This window comes from Stegodyphus dumicola, chromosome 1 (assembly GCF_044657685.1).
Source record: "Stegodyphus dumicola isolate Sdum_Otavi_A_Nest chromosome 1, ASM4465768v1".
Lineage (NCBI taxonomy): Eukaryota > Metazoa > Arthropoda > Arachnida > Araneae > Eresidae > Stegodyphus > Stegodyphus dumicola.
The window spans coordinates 180,856,562-180,882,554 of record NC_140768.1 but is presented as its reverse complement, the minus strand read 5'-3'; the positions used below and the strand labels follow the sequence as shown (position 1 = coordinate 180,882,554).

At 33.0% G+C, this 25,993-nt stretch overlaps 1 protein-coding gene across 9 annotated transcripts in view; it reads left to right on the top strand.

Moving 5' to 3' along the window:
• Positions 1-25,993, top strand: part of LOC118183599 (grainyhead-like protein 1 homolog) — a 177,725-nt gene that overhangs the window by 74,759 nt on the left and 76,973 nt on the right. For all 9 annotated transcript variants that reach the window (XM_085823430.1, XM_035353227.2, XM_035353214.2 and 6 more), the window contains one exon: positions 19,309-19,545. In XM_085823430.1, the coding sequence (XP_085679556.1) occupies positions 19,309-19,545 (237 nt within the window). The remainder of the gene's footprint in view (positions 1-19,308; positions 19,546-25,993) is intronic.

Here is a 25,993-nt window from a genome sequence, read left to right as displayed (position 1 = left end):
AACATTATGCCGATAGCATCAAAATTCCTCTTGTTTGAAATAAGAATTTGTAAAAGCAAATAACGGCTAAATTTATCTTGCAGGCTTTAGAGAGTAATTTTATATTTTACTTCCTGTTTTTTCTTATAATCAATATAAAATTAATGTTTTCGTTATAATATAGTTCTCCCGCCTTCGTAGCATGCCTTTGTGGTGCAAAAACCAGCATGCTCGGCGCGTATTCGAGAGGTCCTGGCGAGGGCGTTGCTCATTTTTCATCTCTCCTGCTTCGAAATAACCTAATGTCTCTACAGTGGCGAGTGATGGATGATGATTGTTTACCACCAGGATTTGACGATTGGTCCCCTAATTTCCAGTCGCCTTTAAAAGAGGGAGTATGTAAGGTATTTCTCCCGCCTTTTTAGCTTGCCTTCGTGGTGTATTTGAGAGTTCCCAGGTTCGAATCCCGGCAAGGGCATTGTTCATTCTTTCACATCTCCTGCTTCAAAAATAACCTAATATCTCTACACGGTTACTCCTTATTTCGTTACTGAAGCTTAGTTGTCGTAGACTATATAATTTCATATTAAAATACTATGGAACTTCTGGATATTTTTGCTATATCTTAAGTCGTTTCATTAATAGTATTCGTCACCTGTAATGTTATCATGTTGCGGTAAACAGTACAGCATATCCTAATGGAAGCAAAATATATGTCTATATATTTTATATACATAAAAAATATAAATATACATATATATATATATATATATATTTTTTTTAAATGAAGTTTGGACCTCAGAATGAGAAAACTCCATACGCAAGTTTGGTATTGACTGCGTGAGGTTATGCTTTCCATTTGTGATCAAATGATTTACAGTATAATGATGTACAGGATTTACAGGAGAATGATTTACAGGCATTGTATAGACTTAGGAGGTCTTTATGCTTAGTCCTGACAATTTTCTTGTGAAAAATCTATATTTAGAATGTTTTGTTGCGTGATATGACAACTTACCTATATCCGGCATTTGCAATAGATATGTTCCCATTTCAATACTGCAATACATTTGCAATTCACGTTAATCCTGCCTTTTGATTTAAACAAGGCTGCTGAGACGGATTCCTTGATTATGGTAACTGAGTCTGCTTTTTAAATATTAAAACTGCAAAATCTGATTTCACTTTTCTTAGCTTTTTAATGCAATTACTACTTAATCGAATATATATTTTTATAAATACATAAATCTGTTTCTCATCATTGTTTATTTTGAAAAAGGAATTTTTGACTTAGTGGAATAATTTCACCTTTTAACATTTTCCTAAAAGCTGTGATTTCTAGTCATATTTACATCTGACTATATACGCAATCAAAATATCTTGCACCGAATGATGTAAAAGCGGTGGCATTAAAGCGAAGAGGCGGGGGGGGGGGAAAGACAAAATTCTTCTTCTGAATTTTTGAACTTCCATATTAACCAACATTTAATTGGTAATAGGTCTACCTTAGGTAAAGTACTCCCGTAGAAGATCTGCTAACAGAAGTAAGGCCTGCGACTGAATAAATAGGAGAAAATTAAATTTGGTTCATTGACTGAGGTAACTCGATGTCTCTTTGCCAAAAGGGAGGGCTGCATTCGTAGAGGACATTTTAAAGAAAACTGCCTAATATTTTAAACATGAGAAAAATTATTAAACTCATGCAGCCAGCCTGTTCGTCTGATAGTGCTCAACGCTGTTGTTAACTTGGCCATATGAACTCATGCTAAAAAAAGTACACAACCAAAATTTCTGTTACCCAATAACTATCATAATTAAAATTGCTTCACACAAAAATGTTTTATGAAATCGCTCTGAATATGAACTAATAAAAATATAAGTAGAAATAGATTATTTCGATTATGGAAGTACGGGAGAACTACTTGCCTAAGAAGCAGAATCACTTCATGGAGATTTTGCAAGGGACATTAGCTCGTGTTCACGGTTACATGTAGGGAAAAAAAAAAAAAAAAAAAAAAAAAAAAAAACCATGCAACTATATAACCTGTTCACCAAAATTTGGACCCGGAACAAAATATCAGCGTTCTTATCCACTCGACTACTTGTGAGCAACTTTATTAAAAAGAGTGTTGGTGAATAGATTCCGTATCATCCAAATGAATTCCATATCATATGTGCTGGCAAATATACTTCATATCATCCAAATCAACTCCTTCTGTGTTCGCAGTTATACTTCATGTCGTATTTGTAAAAAGATTGTTTTTGGTGAACTCAGTGTAACGTTTGTGCTGTGCCACATTTTGTATTGAAATCTAAGGCTGAGAAAATGATTGTACACGTCTATATATTCTAAAAATTGAAAAACAAGTGAAATAAATATGAAACAAAAAATTAGCAAATAAAAGCTAATTCTTGAGACACTTCCAATTTCTGCCTGAATTCGTTTTCAGCATATTACCAACAAAAACAACTAATCCTTTTGAAATTTCGCAAGCTGCAGGAAATGGGGCCTTAGGTATCTGTAATTTGTTATCTGCTCCGATCGTGAAAACGCACTTCATGGAAGTTATCAAAAAGAGAGATATGAAGATCTTGGGCACTTATTGTATTCTGAGGCACCCCAAGGCCTCATTTTTCAGACCTTCCGACCCTTTCGTTGGCTTTTTACTTGCACAGCAAGCGGACATCGAAGGTCGCCTATTCCATTACTCAAACAGCCCAGGCTTCCAAAAGAAACAGAACGCAATTAAGATAAAAATGAAGTACCAAAATGGCGGCGATCCTTTTTATGACGTCACTAGACGATTAAGGGAAGTGTCTGGGAAGTTGTTTTGCATATTAAGATTTAGAAATGAGACCATGTCAAGGTTTCGGAACGTACTTTTTTCAAGCCTAAGAAATGTAATTTAGTGCATTTTATGTTTTCAGCTACACGATTTAAGAATGCTGAACAGTTTTTTTAGTGTAAAGGTTGTTATTCAACTTTCTCAGGGTTATTTGGCCTTACTGGTTTCCTTAAATTATGGCCAGAAAATGAAATGTGATGAGATTAGAGAAAGCGGAAGTATTCTTTATTCCTTCTGGTATTTTCCGAAAACTCTTTACCTTGGTCCTTATTAATATTCCCCATGCTGTCATTAGTGATATTGTTTGTTTTATGTAGGGTATTAGGGATATTTGTAAAAATAGGCTAAGATGAGAAACATAAGAAAAGTTTGTGCGGTTACCTTTCCAATCACGAGCATAAAATTCCAGTTACAGTAACATGCAAAGATGAGAAGGATGTTTTTAGTTTAGCTATTTGGTATTTAAAATGAAATTTCAAACGAAGGTTGCTTCACCTAAAATTAGTCATGAAGTTAGCTTCATAAATTTTACGTGATGGAAGCTTTGTTAAAGTTGCCTTTGCTGTTTACTTACTCCGTTACTTCGACGTAACTGAAGAAGAAAGCTTGCCCGATTTCTCGAAGGCAGCGTTACTTCTACCTGTCACACTTTCTTTGTTTTTTTCAGGGGGGGGGGATATTTTTGAGATCTTACACAGAACACTCGTAGCCTTAAAGGAATATATTACGACTATACCTAACGATACATAATCCGATCAATTATTTATAAATATAATTGCCAGTGTTAATTTAAAGCAATCTTCTCCTGTCGATCTGTTTATTTTATATTTTATGCATTTCTTTCCTTTTCTGTGTATCGTTTATTCGGTTATTTCGAGTCAAATGAGCCCACCGTTTTCCTTAGAAAATCCACCAAGGCACCCCTCCTCTTAAGCGAATTTTCCTCAAGTGCTTTGTAGTAATCAAACAAACAAAAAGTCAAATGAGTAATCGGTCAGTTGTATGCATAAGATAGCTTCAATCCAGGATTTATAAGAATTTTTTACCATGAACATCAATCCTAACTGTCAAGTGAGATTGGTTTGGTTTATTCAGTTAAAGGACTCTAGAGCTATTTGTCTAAGGGGGGTACAGGTGACATTACAACTTTGCTCAGTTCTGCCCCCAGTTTTGATGGAGAGCACCCCGGAGAGAGGGCCGCGTCCGAGGGTCTCCCACCCTCTCGAGGGGATTTTCAGCTCGCCGGATATTTAGAGTGCCCCCATGCCGCACAGACACTATACATTAACAAACATCCATGCTTTTTCCGGGATTTGAACCCGGGCACTTCGGAACGGCAGTCAGCGTCGCTAACCACTATCCCGGTTTGGCTGTCCGTAAAATATTGAATGGTAAACAATATGCAATAAAAATGCGCTTTATACTGAAATGCGCTTTATACGCATTTGATATATAAAAATGCGCTTTATATGCAATGGGAAAGAAGGTTTTTTAGACGTTTTCATTTAAATTGATTCCCCCCCCTTTTTTTTTTGAGGTCAAATCTACTGAAACTTATTTTTGTATTCTCTTTATCCTGAAATGCTTCACTCTTGGTGAAGGAATTTTTAAAAAAAAATTTAGTGCATTTAGTTGAAACCGTATTATTAAAAAAAGATTATTTTTATGTTTTTTTTTATTTCTTAGTTCATCTGTAAGCTTCTTTCATACTTGCTGTTTACATGACACCTTGTTCGATCAATCACTTAGAGAGAACCAGTTATAAAGACTACGCAATATACTTATGACCTCGTTTATTCATATTTTTAAAATAAAAAAAAATACTTTCAGGATTATTCATTTGACTTTGAAGAACTGTCGGCATTTTGTTTAAAATCTTTCTAGAATACGTCTTTGAAGAATTACAGTTTTGTCCTTCACTTTGCAGGTATTATAAACTAGTATCCCAACAGTATGAAATACGAAAGTTCAAATCTTAGTTTTTTTAAGTGAGACTAATAACTATCATATTCTGATGTCTGCAAAATCATCACTTCAAATAAATAAAATCCAGGAAGATATCGTACAAATATTTTGCTTCTTTCTCTGAACAAAAATAGCGTACATTATTGCCATATAATAAAACCATGTATTTACCATGTCTTAAAATAATACTCATTGCTATAGTATTTTTATTACAATTCGGTTTTATTTTTGTAGATTATCGTGCACAATTGGGAGATCTAAGAAGAATTTCTATAGTCAAACACAAAACATCTTTTATTATCATATTAATAAATATTAATATATCGTGCTGCCATTGAGACGTACACAAATATTAAGAAACTAGCGGAAGTACCCAAGTTAGATTCAGAGTAATGCATATAACAACAAAGAGAACGATACCGCTGTAATCCTTGTTAATAACAATGCAAAAAAATACGATTCATAGACCTACATTTTTCAGTCTGATGCGATATGGAACCCACATAAAAAATTTCGATAGAAAAATTATCTAATTCTCTTGCATTATATCAGCAACAATGGCATGCAGTATTTAATTCGTTTTTCTAATCCAATGGTCTAAAAGCTCAAGTTTCATCCAATATTTCACCTATAGTGAATTTTAGTCGATTAAATCAGAAATCAATAACGCGAACAAATAACAAACACACAAACAGACATTTTTCTTTATATGTATAGATTTTGTAAAACTTTCAAATTCTTGATTAACAAACTCTACGATTTAAAAGCGAGCAAAATAGCAACATTTTTCGAAATAAAGCATTTTTAACTCCAACGCGCGAGACTTTTGCCACTCGGAAAACTGAGTGCGAAAATTAATGTTTTTGGAGTTTTTAATATCTCGGCTGTTAAAGTCTTACGAAGATGGGAATAGTCGAAATGGCTTCCCATGAATTTTTGGAATTGGGAATAATGTATTTAATCTTTGGCGATGCTATTTTTATTTCATCGTGACACATATAAATTTTTTATTAACAAACTCTACGATTTGAAAGCGACCCGTGGCAACAACTTTCGAAATAAATCAGATTTTTATCACCACCTTGCGAGACTGTTGCCAATCAGAACAATGAGGGCGAAAATGATCGTTTTTTCGAGTTTTTAATTAATATCTCTGATTTTAGCCTACTCTCTCTCTCTCTCTCTCTCTCTTTTTTTTTTTTTTTTTTTTTTTTTTTTTTAAATAGTGGACGTCAGCCTTTTCCAGGACTCTGAAAAGAATCGTAGAAAGTTTGGCGACCACAGTTCTAGTAGTGACTGAGTTATTAAATGACAGACAAACAAACTTTCTTCTTTATATATATATAGAGAGAGAGATTCGTGTTTTTAAGGATATCGTTTTATTCTAATGCTAAGCAAGGTACTGATTGGAGATAAATCAATCATCTTAGGTGACGTGATGATTGGCAACGCCTAGCTATTTGAATTAGCAACGCCTAGCTATTTTTTATTTTTTAGTGACTATCTTCTCAAAGTGAAATAATTCTTTTTGGTGTTTTTAACAGTCGGCAGTAAATTTAATGGTGGGCGTTAATGATCGCTATTCGGATTTAAAAAATTATAATATATTACCACGTGACATTTTAAATTTCTTTCAAAGTTAAAATTAAAAATGATAAGAATTGTCAAGTCTGAAGTTCTCTCCGTCTCCTAATTCTCAACCCAGTCTTATTTGCTTGTTAAGCGCTTTATTCCCTTTGCCAGTGCTTCCATTATGTAAAAATTTAACATAAAACTAAAACTTAACATAAAATAATTAAATAATAATAATTAATAAATAAATAATAAATAAAACTTAACATAAAAATAGCCAAAATTTATCAGATCATACTCAGGTGTAAAAATGATTAAAATGCTGTAAACTTTGAAATAGAGTAGACAATGTAATTACTTACAAAACAGTTAATTTTATTACACCAAACTGCAAAGAGACACGCCTGCTTTTGAAAAATTCTCACCCAGAACTTTTCTCAAGGCAAATAAATCACTCAAAATTCCACTTGCCCCAAGGGTAAGTTACTTCAAACAACAACCACTACAGGAATTAATCCAAGAAGGGCGTGGATGATGGGAGGGATGTCTGTTAAGTTAATCACTGGATCAAAAACAGCTTTGGTAACAGTGATTTTCAAACTGGATTTTGGGTGGAACATTTCCGAGGGTTCCACAGTTTTTGATAAATATTTTGGATTTTTAATTTTGTTAATCATTCTGTTAAACTTTTATTAACCTTTTGCTATTAAAAAAATGATATTCATACTTAAAATTAATAATAAAGAATACCTTAAATCAAATGGACATTTTAAACATTTACACTGCTTTGTGAAAACAGGTTTCGAATGGAGTTATTTGAGGTGATCATTGATCAGGCTTGTATTCATCTGACTTATGTATTTGACTCGAATGAATGAGAAAATTACTCAAAATGATCGAACCAATGATCCTTTGCAAAATGGAAGATATGTGTGCAGAAGCGTAGACTGATATGTTAATCAAAATAAAGAGGGTCTTGACATGTCACTGCTAATTATTGTTGGACTATTATCTACAATTGCTGATCACGTCAATCTACGTTTAGCTACAGAGACAATATTTTTATGTAGGTATTTATTCTTGATTTGGAGGAATATAAATGGCCAGTATATCTAGGGGACTGATGCATTTAAACAACAGCACAAAGTCTTTCATTATTAGTTTGAACCTCAAGTGAGTAATATAAACTTCACATAAGTATATTTTTTACCTGTTTATAGAAATTTAGAAAGCTAAACAGTTATCACTGGCCAATCCATCACTGGCTGAAGGGTAAAACCGCTGAACAGTGGCAGTTCGAGCTGACTTCATAGGAGTTTTCGTGGTTTTACCCTATATATAGTGTCCTTCAACAAGTTCACCCTGCTACGTTCTTTGTCGTAATCTAAACAGTCCAGCCCATTTATCATAAGCCACATTGTATTAATGGCTTTGTTTTAGATTGCTTTTTAAACTGAGCTTAGCAACCTGGGCATTTGCTAATTTGGCATTTTATCTATATGCCATTTTACAAATTTATCATCGAGAACGTTGCATTGTGGACTACCGACACTGCACACACAAAATCAGCACATGAGCAATCAAGCTTTGTGTAGCCTTGAACAACACTTTGTCAATCTTACCCTCGATTTTTGCCTGGTAGAACATGGATCTCCATATGGTAGAAGCCTCTGTGACCAACAGTAGCGTCCGTGAAAACATCTGAAGGAAAATCATTACATCTTAGACTATTAACCACAGACAGTGATTTCCTATGTAAGTCTATAGACAAAGGTATTCTTATACGACCATTCATCGCATTTCCGCAAGGATGAGTTGCAGAAGTAGATGCTGTTTTATAAAATATCTCCGATTAAGAGGGGTGGAATTATGTAAATAACTTGTCCATAACATGTAGACTCTGTGATAGGTAATTTTTACACTTTCCATGCTTGTGTAAAACGAAAGTATATAAACGAAAAATTTATAATTGCAATGTTTTTGCTCTCTTCAGGCTGTACTGGTATGTAATGATCTCATCTGGTATGAAATATGTTTCAAGCATCATTAAAATGGTAATAAACAAACAGGTTCTTCGTCGATTCGACGAAGCTTGAGTCACGCACCACTTTAAGAACAAAGAGATAAAAACAAGACGAAGTAGACATGATCGAAGATTATTATTGGTATTCTTGATGCATTGCTTTTCGGAAAGTTTTTTTTAAACTCTATACTGTAAACGTTTATTCTCTGCAATATCTAAGTTGCTTGTAAAGAATGATTGCGTATCAACTTTTCCTATTAATTGAAGGTCGTGTATCTCTGCGAAGTTATATTTCTTTTCCTGGCGAACTACGGAGTTAACTGATAGTTTCTTATAGTTAGGCCTAATTTCATATTCAAGGCGCTCCCTTTAACTGCATTGTGTCTATTGTTCTTTGGTAGAAGGGCGGAACCTGGATCAACGAGAGAGAATTTAGGCTGCAGCTGTGAGCAGAAAACGCCTTGACTTCAGTCGGCTGAACGGGCTTGCTCTCCTCCCCCCTTTTCTCGAATAGATGAAAATCGAAGCTTTTTTCTGGATTAATTAAAGGGTGTGCAGGACATGCGCAAATAAAAAAGAATAAGGATTTCCATTTTTTGAAACGCACTCATTTAAATAAAAAAAATGAGATCTCTATATGTTTTGAAATCAAAACGCGAATGGCTTTGCTATTCATTTTTAAGGGTAGTTGTATTGAAGGAAATGGCGTTTGTGTAAAGAAAAAAAGTGATAATTACCTTGTTATTTAAAATAAAATACTATATTTTCTTAGACGATAGCTTTGCGTTTTATTAAATTATCCTAGGTAATTTAATACAAATTTGCTGTTATCCTAGGCAAAGCTATAGAGTCATTAGCTTATTTTGAAGCAAGAGATGTGAAAAATGAACAATGCCTTCACCGGGACTCGAACCTGGACCTCTCGAATATGCGCCGAGTGCAATACTGTTACACCACGAGGGCATACAGAAAGGATGGAGAAAATCTTCTTTTAAAGGGCGACTGGAGGTTAGGGGACCCAATCGCCAAATCCTGGTGGTGAAGAATCATCATCCACCACCTCTTAGTTCGGGCGCCACTATAGAGACATTAAATTATTTTGATACTGAAGAAGTGGAAAACGAGCCCTTGCCGGTACTCGAACCTCGGACCTCTCGAATACGAGTCGAGTGCGCTACCGTTACACCACGAAGGCATGCAGAAAGGAGGAAGAAAATACCTTATAACGCTACTTTTCGAAGTTTTAATCTAATACAACTTTCAACTCAGCTTGTTATCTGAGGTATTATTAAAATCTATCGGATTAAAAGTCGCATGTTTCCGTTAATTCATTTAGTGCAGTTTTCACCTTTAGCCTTCTTCTCATTGCTATTACAATGAAGAAAATAACAAAGGATAAACTGGATCAAGTGTGACATACTTAGCGAATAATTTCATGGTATGTCAGAATATCAATTACAAAGATTTGATTTAATACGACATATTCTTTGATTTATAATTTGCAATATTTTGGATCTGATTTCCTCGTTTCAAATTGCTGAAAATTCATAACCAAATGAGGCTACAGATTTGATCTACAGATTGCACTTTTAATGTTTAATGAATAAATGTTGTTAATACAGTTGCATAAAGGTGTTATTACAGGTTTTTTCAAAGACCGAATAATTTAATCTGAAAATGAGTACTGTTATTTTACTTTTTAGCCACCATGCTAGAAATTCTCACAGGTTTCCGTGGAAAGAAAAGCCCGAAAAGTCCACAAGTAAATTTTTGGTATCTAGCATAAACTGACTGTCAAGCTCGTTTTAGACAATTTAAGTAATTTAAATAGATATATCTAAATTATTTAAATTTTATATAATTTAAATAATTTAAATAGATATACCTAAATTATTTAAATTTTAGATAATTTAAATAATTTAGATCGTTTAAATTGTCTGAGCACGTTGACCTTGTATAAGAATCTATGAAAGAACAGAGTGAGAGATTTCGCATATAAGGTGGTTGTGGTATGATGGGGATCTGTTTCTGATCAAATAAATTGCAGCTACCTTGCTCATACAGTGAATCGCGCAAAATGGCCAAAACATATTTTAATGCCTTTTGCATTACAACACGGACTATGCAGTACGTATGGGGTCATTTCATACATTTCTTCTATACAGTATACGCTAACACTTTCTAACAACAATTCTTGGATTCTTTAAAATTCTTCGTATTAAATCAAAAACGCGTGTTATATGACAATTCCGCAGAAGTTTCGAGCACAAAAGTATATTGTCATAAAAATAATCCAAATGTGTATGCCTATAAATTTGTTTAAAAGATAAAAAAGGCTTACCAAGTGTTACTCAGATACACAAATGCAGTTATAAGGAAAGGAAAACCGCACATATTCTAAGTACCTACTCAGCATAAATGCTAAATTAAACAAAATAAAACTTTATGATAATTTCATTTAAAGTTCTTATAGTAAAACTTCCAGAAAGAATTTTAAATGAAAATAAGGAAGCCAAACAAATGCACTCCCATGCACTTAACTACAAAAATAAAGTGATTTAAAATAATTATTTCGGTATTATTTTTATGAGATGTTTACTTATACACTTACCAAATTTAACTATTTATTTTCCTTGAGTTATATTAGTTAATAATCACTTAAATAACCTTTTGAGTTTGCTACCTTCAATCAGTATGATTCTTCAGCTCCCAAAGAATATGAATTTCTTAGGTGTGTGCTTCTTTACTCTGGGTTCATCATCCTTGCTTTTTGAGGAATGGAATAATTAGTTGTGACATCAACTTCAGCTTGGGTAATTCATCGTCAGTCAAGCTTATGTACACAGGTCCATTTCCATGCAAATATGAGTGAACCATTTATATCTTTTCCTTTCTCTAAACAAGTGAACTGCTTTTTTAAGGCCCTTTAGGGACAAAGAGGAAAGACAGTATAAGGGCAAAGGTAAACTTCTTTGTATTCAACTCATAATTGGCCTGGGTTTAATAAATGTGGCTGAGTACGTTTAAAGCTGCCACAAAAAGTTTAACCAAGACCAAAATTTTTTGTTTAAATGCCAAATTTTTTTTTTTTTTTTTTTTTTTTTTTTTTTTTTAATGTATTCAGTTTTTTTGTCTAAGCACAGGCAGAATTTTGTAACTTAATAAAAGTTAAATATTTATTCTTTACTAAATATTTTTCTAATTTTGTACTTGCATATACTGTCGATTTTTACAAAAGTGATTAACGAATTTCGTAAAGTATAAATGTATGGCCAATATGAACCAGTTTCCCTTAGAAAGTTAACCACGAAGGCATCTCTTCCCTTATACAAAGCCCTCGCAAACCCTCATGTGCTTTGCCATATTCAGATAACTTCTAATAAACAACTGATGTTATTACCGATATTTTACAACAACATTCCAATTTTCACCCTTATTTTCAAATCGTGTGCATTAATCAAAACTTGTAAAATGGAAGAGCTGGATCTCAGAACGTTGCTTCAAAATTAAAAACTTAACTTCTTAACTAAATTAACAACTTCGAATTTAACGTAAAATTACTCCATCAATAAATATCCTAACTAAAGATTAGACACTAAAATTGTTGCTAGCTTATTGTCATTCGAATCCTTACCCAAAATCTAGAAGCGTTTTACTGTCAAATTTTGAAATATTAGTTTTTATTGACGTCTCTGTTCCATTCCCCGAAAAAAAAGGGGGGGAGCGATTATTTAAAAAAGATGTACACTTCGCAAAAAACGAGGGCCAGTTCTATATCTCCCGTTCTACTGGGCCGATTGACAAAATTCAATTTGCGTTTTTCATGTCTCGAAAGAGCAACTTAGGAGCTATATTAGATTTATATATAGCATTGTTTTAAAATAAGTATTTTGACACAAAATCGGACTTTTTCTGAAATGACGTGCCAATTTTTTTTTCCAAATTTCGATTCTGCCACTCACATTATGCCTAAGTATTAGAGTTTGTAAAATTTGGTGCGAAATTTACGAAGAAATTCAAAAATGTATCTTGGCGAATTTTTTCAGCTTGCGCCAAAAATAATTCACTTGGCGAACTTATTCATTTATAGCAACCTATTTTCCTTTCCTTTTTTCATTGTAAGTGAGCGGGGAAAAAAAAAAAATCATTATTCATTATTTCTTATAATTTTAACAAAATACGTAAGGCACATTTAGCGTTATTCTCAATTTCAAAACGCGCCGATGTGTAAATTCACGTATATCCTACGAAATTTTGAATAAGAACTCAAATTTTTTTGCAAGTATGCTTTGTACATCAACTTTAAGATGATAGTAAAACTTTTATAGGTAATAAATTGAATTTGTTTTCGAAAAATTTATAAAAATTATTTAAAAATGCAAATTTTAGAAATAAAATGAACCTAAATTTCGAATTCTGGAAAAAGGAATCAAGTAAATTTAATTAAAAAAAAAAAAAAAAAAAAAGATACATTAATAAATATATACCAAATTCAATTAACATGGAGGAGCTAAAATTTTGAGAGCTAATTGTTTAAAAACTACAGGTGTGATTTTTACAAAATTTGGCAGTTTGGCATAATTTGAGTTGTAGAATCGAAATATGGAAAAAAATTGGCATGCCATTTCAGAAAAAGTTTGATTTTGTATCAAAATACCGGGAAATACCTATGTTAGAACAATGCTATATATAAATCTAATACATATCCTAAGTCGCGTTTTCGAGACATTAAAAACGCAAGTTGAATTTCATCAATCGGCCCAGTAGAACAAGAGATGTAGAACTGTCCCATTTTTGTGTGTGTGTGTGTGCAATGTACTTACTTACTGCAAATTCAATCAACCTGGGTCATCAGTATCAATTCAAGATGTCTCTGAGTGCCGTAGTTTTATTTTTTGGAAAGAATTTAGCCTTCCATGTTTAGTGTTAATGTTAACTCTTGAAATAACTTTCTTTTGCGGTAATTAAAAAAAATTTTGGAATAACATAAAACATTCAGCTCTTTTAAAAATATGTTTTATCAAATTAAATTCAGAAAAGTGACTAATCAAGAATTAAAATTAATTACGTACTTCATTCGTTTAAGTAGCATTTTCTTAATGAATAAAAATGTATTTTTAAAAATTGCATTCTTAAATTTGATTCCAGTCAAAGAGAATTTCAGAATTTGTTTTAATTCTAAAAGTTTAGATAGTTAGAAAACGTTTTCTTTTTTAGTCTTTTATAATTCTGCTTGTGCGAAGTATACGAGGAATTCGAAATCCGATAGATTTGAGAATCGTTAAAGATCCAAATTTGTGAAATTTTAGAATTCTTACTTTTTCATAAAGCGAAAGCAAGTAGAGTTTCAGATCAGTTGTTTTTCTCACGTGTCAATTCGAATTAAGTGAATGAAACCTGATTTCCTGACCAGTGCAATTTTTTTGCGACGACGCTATTATCTGATGGCAGATGTGCGTTGTAGTTAATGAGCAGATAATTTTTTATGGGTGACAGCTGTGTTTTCAAACAAGTGTCACTTTGGCGACTATTTCCTCTTTCCGGAATAAACTAGGAATATGTAACAAATTCTTGTTATAGTAAGATGTTAGGATGTTCTGGTAATATTTGAAAGGCAGCGTTTTAAGAAAATTATATTGCTTCACTTTTTACGTAAACGTTTGTATTGTGCATGCAAAAATTATATGATATGTTTTGTTCTCGATTGATGCAAGGGATTTTGACAGTCGATATTTCTCTCAGATCACTTTGGAAATTAGAGGTGAGACGAATACTAAATTTCCCTTAATCCGAATCCCAAACAGATATTTCAAGCTTTTTGTAATCCTTCATATAAAAAATAATATGTAGACGGGATAATTAATATTAGAAGTTTTTAATGAAAGTGGCATTTGAAATTTGAGCTTTATTGAAAACATTTAAGAAATCATTTAAAAAAAATAAATGCTAATAAAATTTAGGAAATCAAGTACATAATTGAACTCTAATGTTGCGGTTCATTTTCTCAATATAATGTGACCCCCCCCCCAAAAAAAAATTGTTAAGACTTAACTTTTTTTGCATTTTTCCGGAATCCCCTTAAATCAAAGTAAGCATAGATTAAAGAAAGATCATTTCAAGTGTTAAAAAGGTAAACGCTAAATTATCTGCAGACATTAACTCTCGGTCTGGGATCCTCGTCCAGCACTCAAGGCTGCCACGATGAAATTGCAACAATTGCGTTCTTTTTTTTTTTTTTTTTAACGAACGTTTCTGGTGAAGGTTAATAAAAATAATTTTTTCAAAGTTTTCAGTTAAAATTTTTCACGGTTTTTTGATTAGAATTCGAACGATTCTAAAGGCGAAAATAGTGCGAAAAGTTAACTTTCACATTTACAGGACTGTCCTAGTCATGGTGAAAAGGTTGTTTTCAATAAATTCTCTGCTTTGTTTTTAGAAATTTAGTAACTGGAAGTAAGTATGTCAGTATTTAAGAAAATGGAGCCAATGTCATCTTTTTTTTTTTTTTTTTTATTATTTTTCTTCCCGAAACAACATGGGCATGAAAATTTTATTTAAGAAATTATACATTGTGTTATGTTAATCAGTAACCGATTTGCTAACATCATAGAAAGCTTGTAGTTTTGTAAGGCTCTTTTTTGTTAATTTAACTAATTATTATGATTTAGAACTTTACTGCTACTTCTCCTTTCTGTTTCCCTACCAGAATGCAAATTAGTTCAGGAGTATTTAAGGGGAGGTTTTTGGATTTTAAAACAAGAGCATGTTTTCGCCAATTGAGATCACATTATTAGGTTTTTCGCTAGGTCAGTTAAGATTGTCGTCTTCAGCTTTGTATTGTGATTGCCGACAATTAAATTGTTACGCTGGTGGAATCGTTGAGACAACTTCGTGTTAAATAAATTGTTTTATTTAAGTAATTGTTAAATAATAATATTGTTACGAAATGTAAAGGTGCGGTAAGATAGCTTCTCCGCAAAGCAGTTTTAGGGTTGCCATAAAATTGTATTTGGCAAGAAATCTCACATTTGGCGACATTTGGCGATAAAATTGGCGATATACCATGGACGGATGGAGAACTTTCTGGAACGAATTCTTACCGGTTTAGCCCAGAATGTTCTCGAACACAAGCCAAAAGCTATATCAACCCTGCTGGTCCGCAGTCAGTGTCTCAGAGAGTGCCTCGTCGAGAGGGCGAGTGAGTGTATCTCGTCTAGAGTGCGAGTGTCTCATCTAGTTAGTCCGTGCGGTGACGATCGAGTTAGCAGCTGGCCAGCGAGTGCCGAGTGGGTCGTCGAGTGCACCGAAGGAGTCTCTAAGTGCATCGTCGAGAAAGCGTGTTGAGTTCCGGGAACGACTGAACTGAAGAGTCGGGAGCTGTGCTCTGTGTCTCGAGTGCATCGCGAGTTCTTGGAGTTCCGAGAACGACCAAGCAGAGTCGGGAGCTGTACCCTGGTGCTTTGCAGTGAAGCTGTCTTCACCGTGATAGCCTGATAATCTGAAGGCTGTGTCGCTGATTGTGTCAGCGTGTTTATAGTAATTCAGCGACGACTGTAAAACGTGTTTTGGAGCTGTCCTGACAATACTGGCTAATAAAGTGTGTTTCGATACTTCATCAAGTAATGCCGTCACTATTCACTCCAAATCCGCACGAACCCCGTAAGAACGTGAAGGAAGGAAATAACGTAACAACTGGTGTCAGAAGAAGAGGAAAAAGTAACAATATTGTTAGATAAAATAGTTTGAATTTGAATTTAACTGCGACTTTATATCGTCCCAGATAGTTGGCAGACTTTGTTAAGACGTGCATGTTATGTTCAAGGTCTTGATTCAATAAAAGGTTATAACCTTTTTGTAAAAAGGCTATAACCTCTTCTTCAAGTCATTATCGTTATCTTTAGATGAGCCATAATTCACTCCAAGTCTGTTAGGAGTTTCGATACCAGTTTATGTTACTAATAAAGAACACCAAATTCTACAGTTCCGTTCTGAGCTGTTCTAGAAACTACATTGAAAAAGCGGGCGTTTTTGTTTCACTTAGATCTTCCTCTAAGACCTTAGGGAGATAGTCACACCCATGGAAGCAAGAAAGAACTACTTACTTCCTACCTCCATGATCCCACCTCAGGCTTTTCCTTAATCTTTTATTAAGGCATTTGAGATTAAAGATATCATTGAAATAGTTCATATATCCTAAAATGTGAGTAATCTTACGGAAAAATAAACTTTAGCATACTGCATTTTCAGTTTGATCTCGAGAATTATAATATGTGTTTAATTCTGACCTTTACGCTTTAATTCTGTTTGAAGGACATTTGCACAGTTAGGTAATGATATTTAATTAGCTAATTTATTCTTGGTACAATGCTACAAGTAGAACAAACAGCCTTCTAATAATCAAACCTTACTGTTTTAACGCCAATTGTTTTATCACCTTGTACTACGATTGCATCAGTTTCTTATTGTTTTTACCGTAGAATAAATTATCTATACTGAATAAAACCATACTAATTGAAATATTTTAAAGTTGACGCAACGAGGCAAAAAAGATGGAATGTTCGAAAATATATTCTAACTTGTTAAAGGACCTTAACAATATTCAGCAGATGTGCCATATCATATCAATCATATTCTTTTTCAAATGGAAATAATAATTATGTATAAAATTTACATTCTGCGTACATATTTGTTGTCTAGAAAGTTCTGCGTATTCAGCTGTCTTATTCGGATTAGGAATATCATAATTTTTATTTAATTTCATAAAATCTATTTATTAGTCCAAAAAGGCAATTTGCCCAGAAGGACTATTAATTTCGTTTTGGCATTTTGCTTTGATTTACGTTTCAAATTGTTGCCACCAAATATTATCGCCCTGTATTATATTTAAAGAAATTAAATAATGAAGAATCCGCATGAATGTATCTATGTTTCTCTTAGTGTGATAAAACAACTGTACCTAGATCCATCCAATTTTGAATAACGTAAATCTTTCACTGAATACGGGCATCTGGTTGCCCTGATTTAGAATTTGTTTTATTATCGATTTCATATTTAGTAAAACTTTAACGAATTTTTGATGAACAAACTCAAGGATTTCAGAGCGAGCAACGGCAACGTTGTACAGAAAAAACATTTTTATCTCCAATGCGCGAGACTATGTATCAGAAATCCTAAAGATATGCTCATTTTAAAATTATAATGCGATGCTGCTATTGAACTGAATTTTATGGTTTAAGTGCGTAGATCGTGACATTTAATAAACAAAGGTAACACACATAATGTTAAAAAAAACGCCCCTTTGGGCGTAATTTAAAATCTGAAACCTTTCAGATTTTTATTATTATTATTTATTTAATACTTTTGGTGAGTGTAATTTTTTAAAACAAAGTTAGCGATATTTTATTTGACTTCGCAATTAGGGAGATAAATAATATTTGAGAGAAACCACATTTTTATTAACATCTCGAAGAAGTTCGTTGTTTTCGCTCTGCGAAAGCGTCTTAAAACAGAAGCTATTACACCTGTGTCCCAATAAAACGGAAGCTGTTAACACTCGCTCATATGGCTTACAGTAAATATTTTCGGCACGTTACGTTCATGCTCAAGTGATCAAATGAAAAATGCGTAACTGTATCTCGAATATTTATTTCTTTTCTCCATTAAATCAGTTCTAAAGTCTCCACGTGGCATTGATTTATGATCTAATAAAGCAGCATTTTCTGTGGTGATTGAAATCTCGCTGTCTGACCTCTTTGGTGTGGAGAGAGAAAAAAAAATCACTTTGAATCGTTCTGATAGGTTTTCAAAATTCAATGGACGCTCACCTGGTATATACTTACCCTCAATACGTTTCAAAAAAATAACCGTTATTTCTATCTATGCTAATCTAGAAATTATAAGCCGCTGAAGTGGAACAGTAGTAGTCCGGGTTCGAATCCTAGAGAAGGCATGGATGTTTGTAAATGCATAGTGTCCGTGCGACATGGGGGCACTCTAAATATGCGATGAACCGAACGTCCTCTCGAGAGGTTAGTGGTAGAAGTGAAGGGATGGGAGCCAACGATAAGAGCATTCTTGCACTCCTTGCCACGATGAATTTCATGTTCTCCTCATGTTACCGTCAGACAAGTCAGTCACAATAACAACGACAACAACAGAAAATATGATCAGTTTTGAGCGAAATACTTGTCAATGATTCTTTTTTAATGGAGTAGGATTTTAGATTTAGAAATCTGTAAATAACCTGCTATTTGCAACTTCACAATCCCTCTCCGTTAATTTCATTACCCAAAATTTTGGTAATAAAGTAATTATCAGATAAGAGCGTTCTGAAATATAAATTCAGTTAGTGCAATGTGTTAATAGAAAAGTCCTTATAGGCTTCAGTAAGCTATGTGAATGTGAAATTCCAAATGAACTTTCTTTAGATGAGACTTAAATATATGTAATCTATTATCTTCTGTTGTAAGCGGAATATACATTTTAGATGTATAAAACTGCAAATGTTTTTATGAAAGGAAAGTATTTCCTGTATTTTATTATACTATGACTATCTCCCTGAACTATTACCATGATCGGAAGGGGTAAAAAACAAATATCAGTCATATTTTATAACTCATAAAGAAGCTTCACAACCGAAATTAAAGCTTACAATTTGATTCAAAAGATTTTTCAAATCCATAACATTGTAAATATGGTCTTAGGAGAGGATAAATGTTACCTAACTGTTCATTAATTATCTTAGAACTGTATTCAAATTTAAACCATCTTATTTAATTGTGCCTTTAGTTACGCATATTCTTTATATATGCTTTTCAAAACTTTTGCAGGTATTATTTGTGAGCAAAATATTTGTTACTGTGTACTTCGGTTTTCCTTATCTTTTTCCCAAAGCAATGATTAATATTGATCTCTTTATTATAGGATTATCGCAGTCAAAGAGGAACCTGAAGATGAACCTCCAACAGTTGTGGTTGCTTCTAATCAAACTCCTTTACCTTCCATATCAGAAGAAAACTGGAGAGCTTATTATCAGCCACCTTTGGTGGTACTTAACGGAGGCGTCGAAGATGGAGTCAGTACTATCTATGAGACATATAAATTGCCACCTCTTGCCAAGTTCGGAAAAGGGCTGGTTGGAAAATTACCCGCAATCTGGAGGTAAGGCACTTCTTTTAAGCCTTTTAGTGGATACGTTTTTATCGCCATCATCAGAAAATGTGAACAATCGTAAAATTTTATGATGCGTAAAATAATTTCATTCATATCGTTGAGTGTTTTTGATTGATTCGTTGGTTAATTAATTAGCAATTATAGCAAAGCAATCGAGGGCTACCTGTTGTTGGAAATTGCTGCATTTAATGAAGGATTTTCTAACAAAAATTAGTTCGCATTTATATTGCGCGAGAAGAAAACTAGCAGTTAGTCTCAGTTGCCGATTACATGAAAAGTGAATAAGGAAAGTATAGCTAAATGAGTTTTTGTTGAATACGAATAATTGTCTAGGCCAGTGTTTCTTAACGTGGGGCAATTCGAAAATAGACTTACCCAGAATTTAAGAACAAGGGACGTTCAAATTTCCAAATTTTCTTCAAGAAGTTGAAATTTTAATTTTTATTCTCAAAAATAAATAATAATGCAAGAGATGTATACGTAAAAAAGTTTTTAAATTGCTGTTCATTTTAAAAGTTTCATATAAGAATTTTCGCTGTAGACATGGACATTTGAATGCTTAGATATTTCTTCCTAAAACCTATCATTCAAGTTTCTTTCGTGAACATTTCAATTTTTGAATATTAAAAAATACGTATATGCTAGGGAAAACATAAGAGAGGATTTGGTGCGGCATAGCACAAAAAAGATTGGGAAACACTGGTCTAGACACAAAGGAATAAATAAAAAATAAAATGTTCATGTGGAGCTGGTTCATGCTCTATTAAGAATTAAAGCCTAAAAATTAAGAATTCCTTTACCTCATCCGAGAAGTTATCTTTCATTCTCTAAGACTTGCTTCATTTTATTTTGGTAAGTTTACTACTTGTTTTCTAGTCTGTTTCCCTCTTCTATAGCGTAAATTGAGGATTCCTACAATTATGTATACAAGAGCTGGTATGTACTGACACTGTGCGAGCAGCTTTCTCTGGTTGGAGGAGAACAATAATATATTGAATTACATTATTTGAATATGGAAAACTTGTTAAGATTACCTGCTAATGTACTTTTCTGTAAGAAGGCAGAATATGGCAAAAGACGTCTCCTTATCTTTGTTCAGTTATGAGAAGGGATCATTGAGATTTGTTGAGAGCATAGAGACAGAAGTGATATCTCGACCTTCATGGGTGAGGAAAACTGACCTATATTTATGTTACATCGAAAAACTTACGCAGCTGACTACGTTCAGAATCATGTGGCTTTAATTATTCAACTACTATCGCTTTCAACGAATAACGGAGTCCTAATGGATTGCGGGGATTTTACTTTCTTGCACGAAGTAAAGGAGGTACTGTAATTGCGAAAAATTTCGGGTATCACATTTCAAGGAAAATATCCATTTTGACCGCTCTTGAATCAATTAAACGATGTTTTTGCGTGACATCTGTACCTACGAACAGAATACGGGTTTCTTTTTGCTAAACGGTTTGTAAAATGGATTCAGAAGAGATTTTGTTCATACATCTCTATGTACGTATGTATGTATCTCGTATAGCTCAAAACGAGTAACCGTAGAACGATGAAATTTTGTATATGGGCCTGCTGTAACATGTAGTTGTGCACCTCCCTGTTTCGTAGCAATCCGCCGCACCAAACGTATGTGTGTGAGTACATATATATATATATATATATATGTAATGATATTTTTAAATCAATTGATTAAATTAAATTCTAATAATATTGCTTAATAATGTGTTGGCGATTCTCTACCTAAATTGCATCCCTGTTCCTAAATTTTGGCGAAATCCTTTCTTTAGTATAAAATATATTAACCTGTTGGCGCCCGCCAAATCGCCAATGTCATAAATCTGTCATATTACATAAAGTCCTTAAGAACACTCCTGATGAGAAGATAGCGTCACCTCGTGATTTCAATTAATGTCGCTGACTGGATGAGCCTCGTGACGCACACATATGTATAAGTAGGGCTTCTGCTCAAGGTACAATTAGAACGCTTGTGAGAGGGATGCTAAAATAAACCTAGCACTTTATATTCCAAAATTTGTCTCATTCCTGTTGCCCCGGCTGCACAAAACAAATAATATATGAGAAATTACATTTCATATATATATATCATAATTATAATACAATTTTTTAAATTCTGATATAATCATATCTAGTATTTTTGCACATTAAGCTACTGAAAAATATCAATAAAGGCTAAAGTAAAAAATTCAGAACCACTTTTATCAAGACCAAAATTTGAAATTCATAAGTAAAAATTTAATAAAATCCAATAAATGCAAATAGAATTTAATGTTAATATACTAAAAACTTTAAACAAGGAATACCCTAAATTAAAAATTCAAAGAAAGTTAAAGAAAAGAACATAACAGAAGAAGACTTCAATCAACTCCAATGCTACTTCGTCAGGAGGAGGAACACTGAAATCAATTGAAATCTCTTCTTCCACAAAAAAAGCCTTGCTTTTCTGTATCCCGAATTAGCCGATGAACCATTCCAATGTATTTTAATTATAATAGTTCACCCGAAAATTCTGGCCCCTCCCCGAAGAAAGGTAAAAAACAAAGTAAATTCTAAACATAATTCTACTTTTAAAGAAAGAGTACTTTATCCAAAGAATTGAAACCGAAAGTGAAATAACAAAATAATTTAATTTAAATTTCAAATCAAAATTTCGCCTTTAAACAAAGAATTGGTGGATATTCTAAATATGTTGTTTAAGTAGTACTAAGCTTTCTCCGTTTGTTTCGAGAATAGGGGCTGACGCTCCTTCTGGGCTTTTTAAAAAAAATCTTGCTTTATCTTCCGACAGTAATACAAAACAAAGTGATTAGCAGACATTATACATATTGCCGGGGGCATTATGTTTAATGGCTTCAATTAACAGCAAAACTTTTCCTTCACCCTAATTGCATACAGATATTTAAATTTTGAAACTGAAATTAAAATACTTGTGCACAACTAATTCTTTAACATCTGTTAATTAATCAAAGCTTTGTAATATCTGATTTTTCTCTCAGTTTCGCATGATAGGCAAAAGGAAACTTTAGTCTGACAAAAGAAGAAAAATAAATTCATCTGGAATTAAGAAAGCAAATGTTTCGCCACTGAGCGGTGCAATAAACCCAGCCAGTGATTTTGCAACAAGTAGTTTATTACTCTCCCGCTTTCCTCTGACATATCATTTGAAGGTCTGTGTCATTTCTCATTGGCTGCGAAATCCTCCTCTGAAGACCTCTTCGCGGATGGTTAGTTTTTTATCTTAACAATTTTTATTACTCTAGGTTCCCCTTTTTGTCCCCCAAGTACGTGAGACTGTTACTTGAGAGATTATTAAAACTGAGATGTTGAAATCCGTGGAGATTTCTTTAAGTGGATCCGTAATTCCTGAAGGACTTCCTTCAAATCTGTGGGGCACAACAGTTCGACCTCGAAAAGAGCGTGAGATAAGGCGTGCGTGCGACAATTTGCAATGGTTGGACAACGGTCCAGTGGGAAAAAGACCATCTAAACGTTTTGACGAGGTCTTGAGACAAGGGAACCTATTTGATTGCTTTTTTGTGCTGAGTAGTTTTTCTGCACTGCTGTAATCAACTGCGCTTAGGATAATTGCTAATAAGATTTTAAAGCCTATCCATCCCCCTCGGCAGATTCAAATGGCTAATGGATTTTTTCACAGAGCATGGATACGAATATCCGAGGAAATCCCACTAATGAGAGTGATGACTAACATTCAATTCAGATCGCAATCGAGTGGCCAAATATATTTTTTGGATAGGCAACAGAAATATTTGGCGAATCTTCAGATAATTGTATTTTGGAAAATTTTTAATTAAAAATACGTCGTTATGTTAAAGTATGGTAACTTAATGGAGTCCAGCAATTTTATAAACGGAGGAAGTGCACGCTTAGTTCACACTTTATACACTTCATTCTCAAACGCAGTTATCTCGTCTTAGATCAGTGCTAGAGACTGCTCAAACGGCCTTTCAATAATAGACTGTTAAAGTTTAGATAATCTTCATACCATCTCTAACTTACTGCAGGCAGAGATTGTAAACAGGTCTATGTTGAAAAGTTATGATATTTGATGCAGTAAAAAAATTGCGCAATTTTTATTAAGAATTTTGGGATGTTTGCTATTACAAAATTGCGTTATGGAATTTCTTGTTTTATTTTATGATTATAGAAATTCTATCGTGGAAACATGCTTAATGATTAAAGTTAAGGTACTTAAAACGACAATAATTATTTCACAAGCAGAATTACCTCCTGCACTACACAAATTTAAGTACTGGCAATCTAAATATTTAGATTCTTTCAGATCATATCCAGTTCAGATAATCGAAAAATCAGGACAATAGGTTTGCCTTGTTTTTGTAGTACAAATACGTATTTAGTGTACTATAAATGAGATAGTTAGGTAAACTATAAATGTGTTATCAATACTATAAATTATAAATTTAGTGTACTATTAAAATTTTCATTTGTTATATTTAATTTCAACCAGGGTTTATGCAGGTAGAAGAGAAAGAAATAAGCCTTTTATTTAAAGTACACAAACACATTTTTTGAGAAAATGAAATAATAAAACTTTTTTTAATTACTTAAATATATAACCAATTTTTAATAGAAGAGATATATGCCACTGCAAAATTTAAAAAATAGGCTCTCCCCCCCAAAAAAAAATTGGTAATCCCCCCCTCCTGAAGAAGAGGAATCTGTGTCTGAATGTCCTCGAAATCGATGGAGTTTTATTCAAAGTCAACGCCAAACTAAGGTTATTTAGGTTAAAATAACACGCCGAACAACGATTAATTTAGAAGTCAAACAACAAAAATAATGGAAAATTTGCAAATATAACGCTGATTTTTGTAGGTTTGACTTCTAAATTAAGGTTATTATTATTATTTCCTGCCTAATAGTTGTTGCTGTGTTAAAATAATGGATTACAGGTAATAAAAATCGACGCATTAAGTGTGCATATAATATAGTTTTTTATCATACAAAACTGATTTTTATTCGGTTAAAATCGTAGCGCAATTAAGCATTATAACGTTACTTTTTATTTAAGATTTGCAACATGATGCATATGTTTGTTCGCTGATAGTTTGTAATAATTTTTGATAATTTTAATAAGGAAAAAAAAAAAAAAAAAAAAAACTGAAAACCCGAAAATATATTAACAGCTTAACCACACTTAGTGAAGAAACAAGAAATCTCGATAACTGGAGCACCGGATATATGGAATCCAGATAATTAAAGCTCTAGTGTACAGTTTAGTAAGTTGAGTAACATTTCATTTTCAGCAACTTGTAACATTTCATTCAGTAGTTAGTAACTTCTTTCTTTTCTTTCCCCCTTTTTTACCTTTCTTTCATTTTTCTTTTTTAAAGTTTTGCAAATTTATTTTTGCTCTTTTAATAATAATAATAGTTTTCTAATTTATTATCATTATTATTTGTAATGGAGTACTTTTTTCCTCCTTTAGTAAACTCCATAGCTTTCTCTTCTGAATTATAACTGCATGTTGGACTGATTTTGAATCAAGATTATCTGAATTCCGCCGCAATTACTGATCAAAGTGAGAGAATAGAAGAGCTTTATTTAGCTGCAAGAGGAAATATCATTTTTACTTTTGGATTACAGATGTGGGTCATTGGAGCGAGTTGGTCTTTTATTAATATAGGCCAAAGAAAAATATGTTAAAAGCAATGTATTTTATTCTATTACACCTAAAGTAAGACGGAAACAAAGACACTCCATTTATCGCTCTTTTTTATACCGTGTGCATCACATAAAGCACTGCTCATTTACTGTATATAAAAGAGCTATTTTCTCTTTTTAGACCTTAAATTTTCCTTCTAATAACATATGATAATTAAAACTTTAGCTCTCGAATTATGGTTCTTCAGTTTGTATGTATGTATGATTCCGCTTATCATTAGCCCGAATTGGTAAACTGCTTCTGTTGTCACTTTTCGATTCTAGGTGAAATGGGTTTTCCCTGCTTCTTCCCTTCTTCTGGGTCTTATAGTTTCCCTTGGGTCTAACGTGAACAAAATACTTGTTGCCACTGAAATGTATCAAAATAATTAAAAAATTACTTTTTTCATTTTAAAATGCCTCTTTCATTATACTGAAAGGTAAATGGAAGATGCTTGGGTTGTCAACAGCTTAGTATTATGTTTTAAGTTCTGAAATTTAATTTTTTTACTATCGAACCACTTCCTTTTTAGAAAAGGGGCTGAAAAATTCCTCCAAATAGCAAAGAGTTTTCATGTTTTTACCTCTAATGCAGTATGCTTTTTTTTATTATGATAAGTGAATGTTCTAAGGCACTATGCTATTTTTATTACTATCAATGTTTATTTGAGTAAATCTTTGGACGAAATATATTTTTTTCTTTCCTCAACTAACTTGCATTTTAATT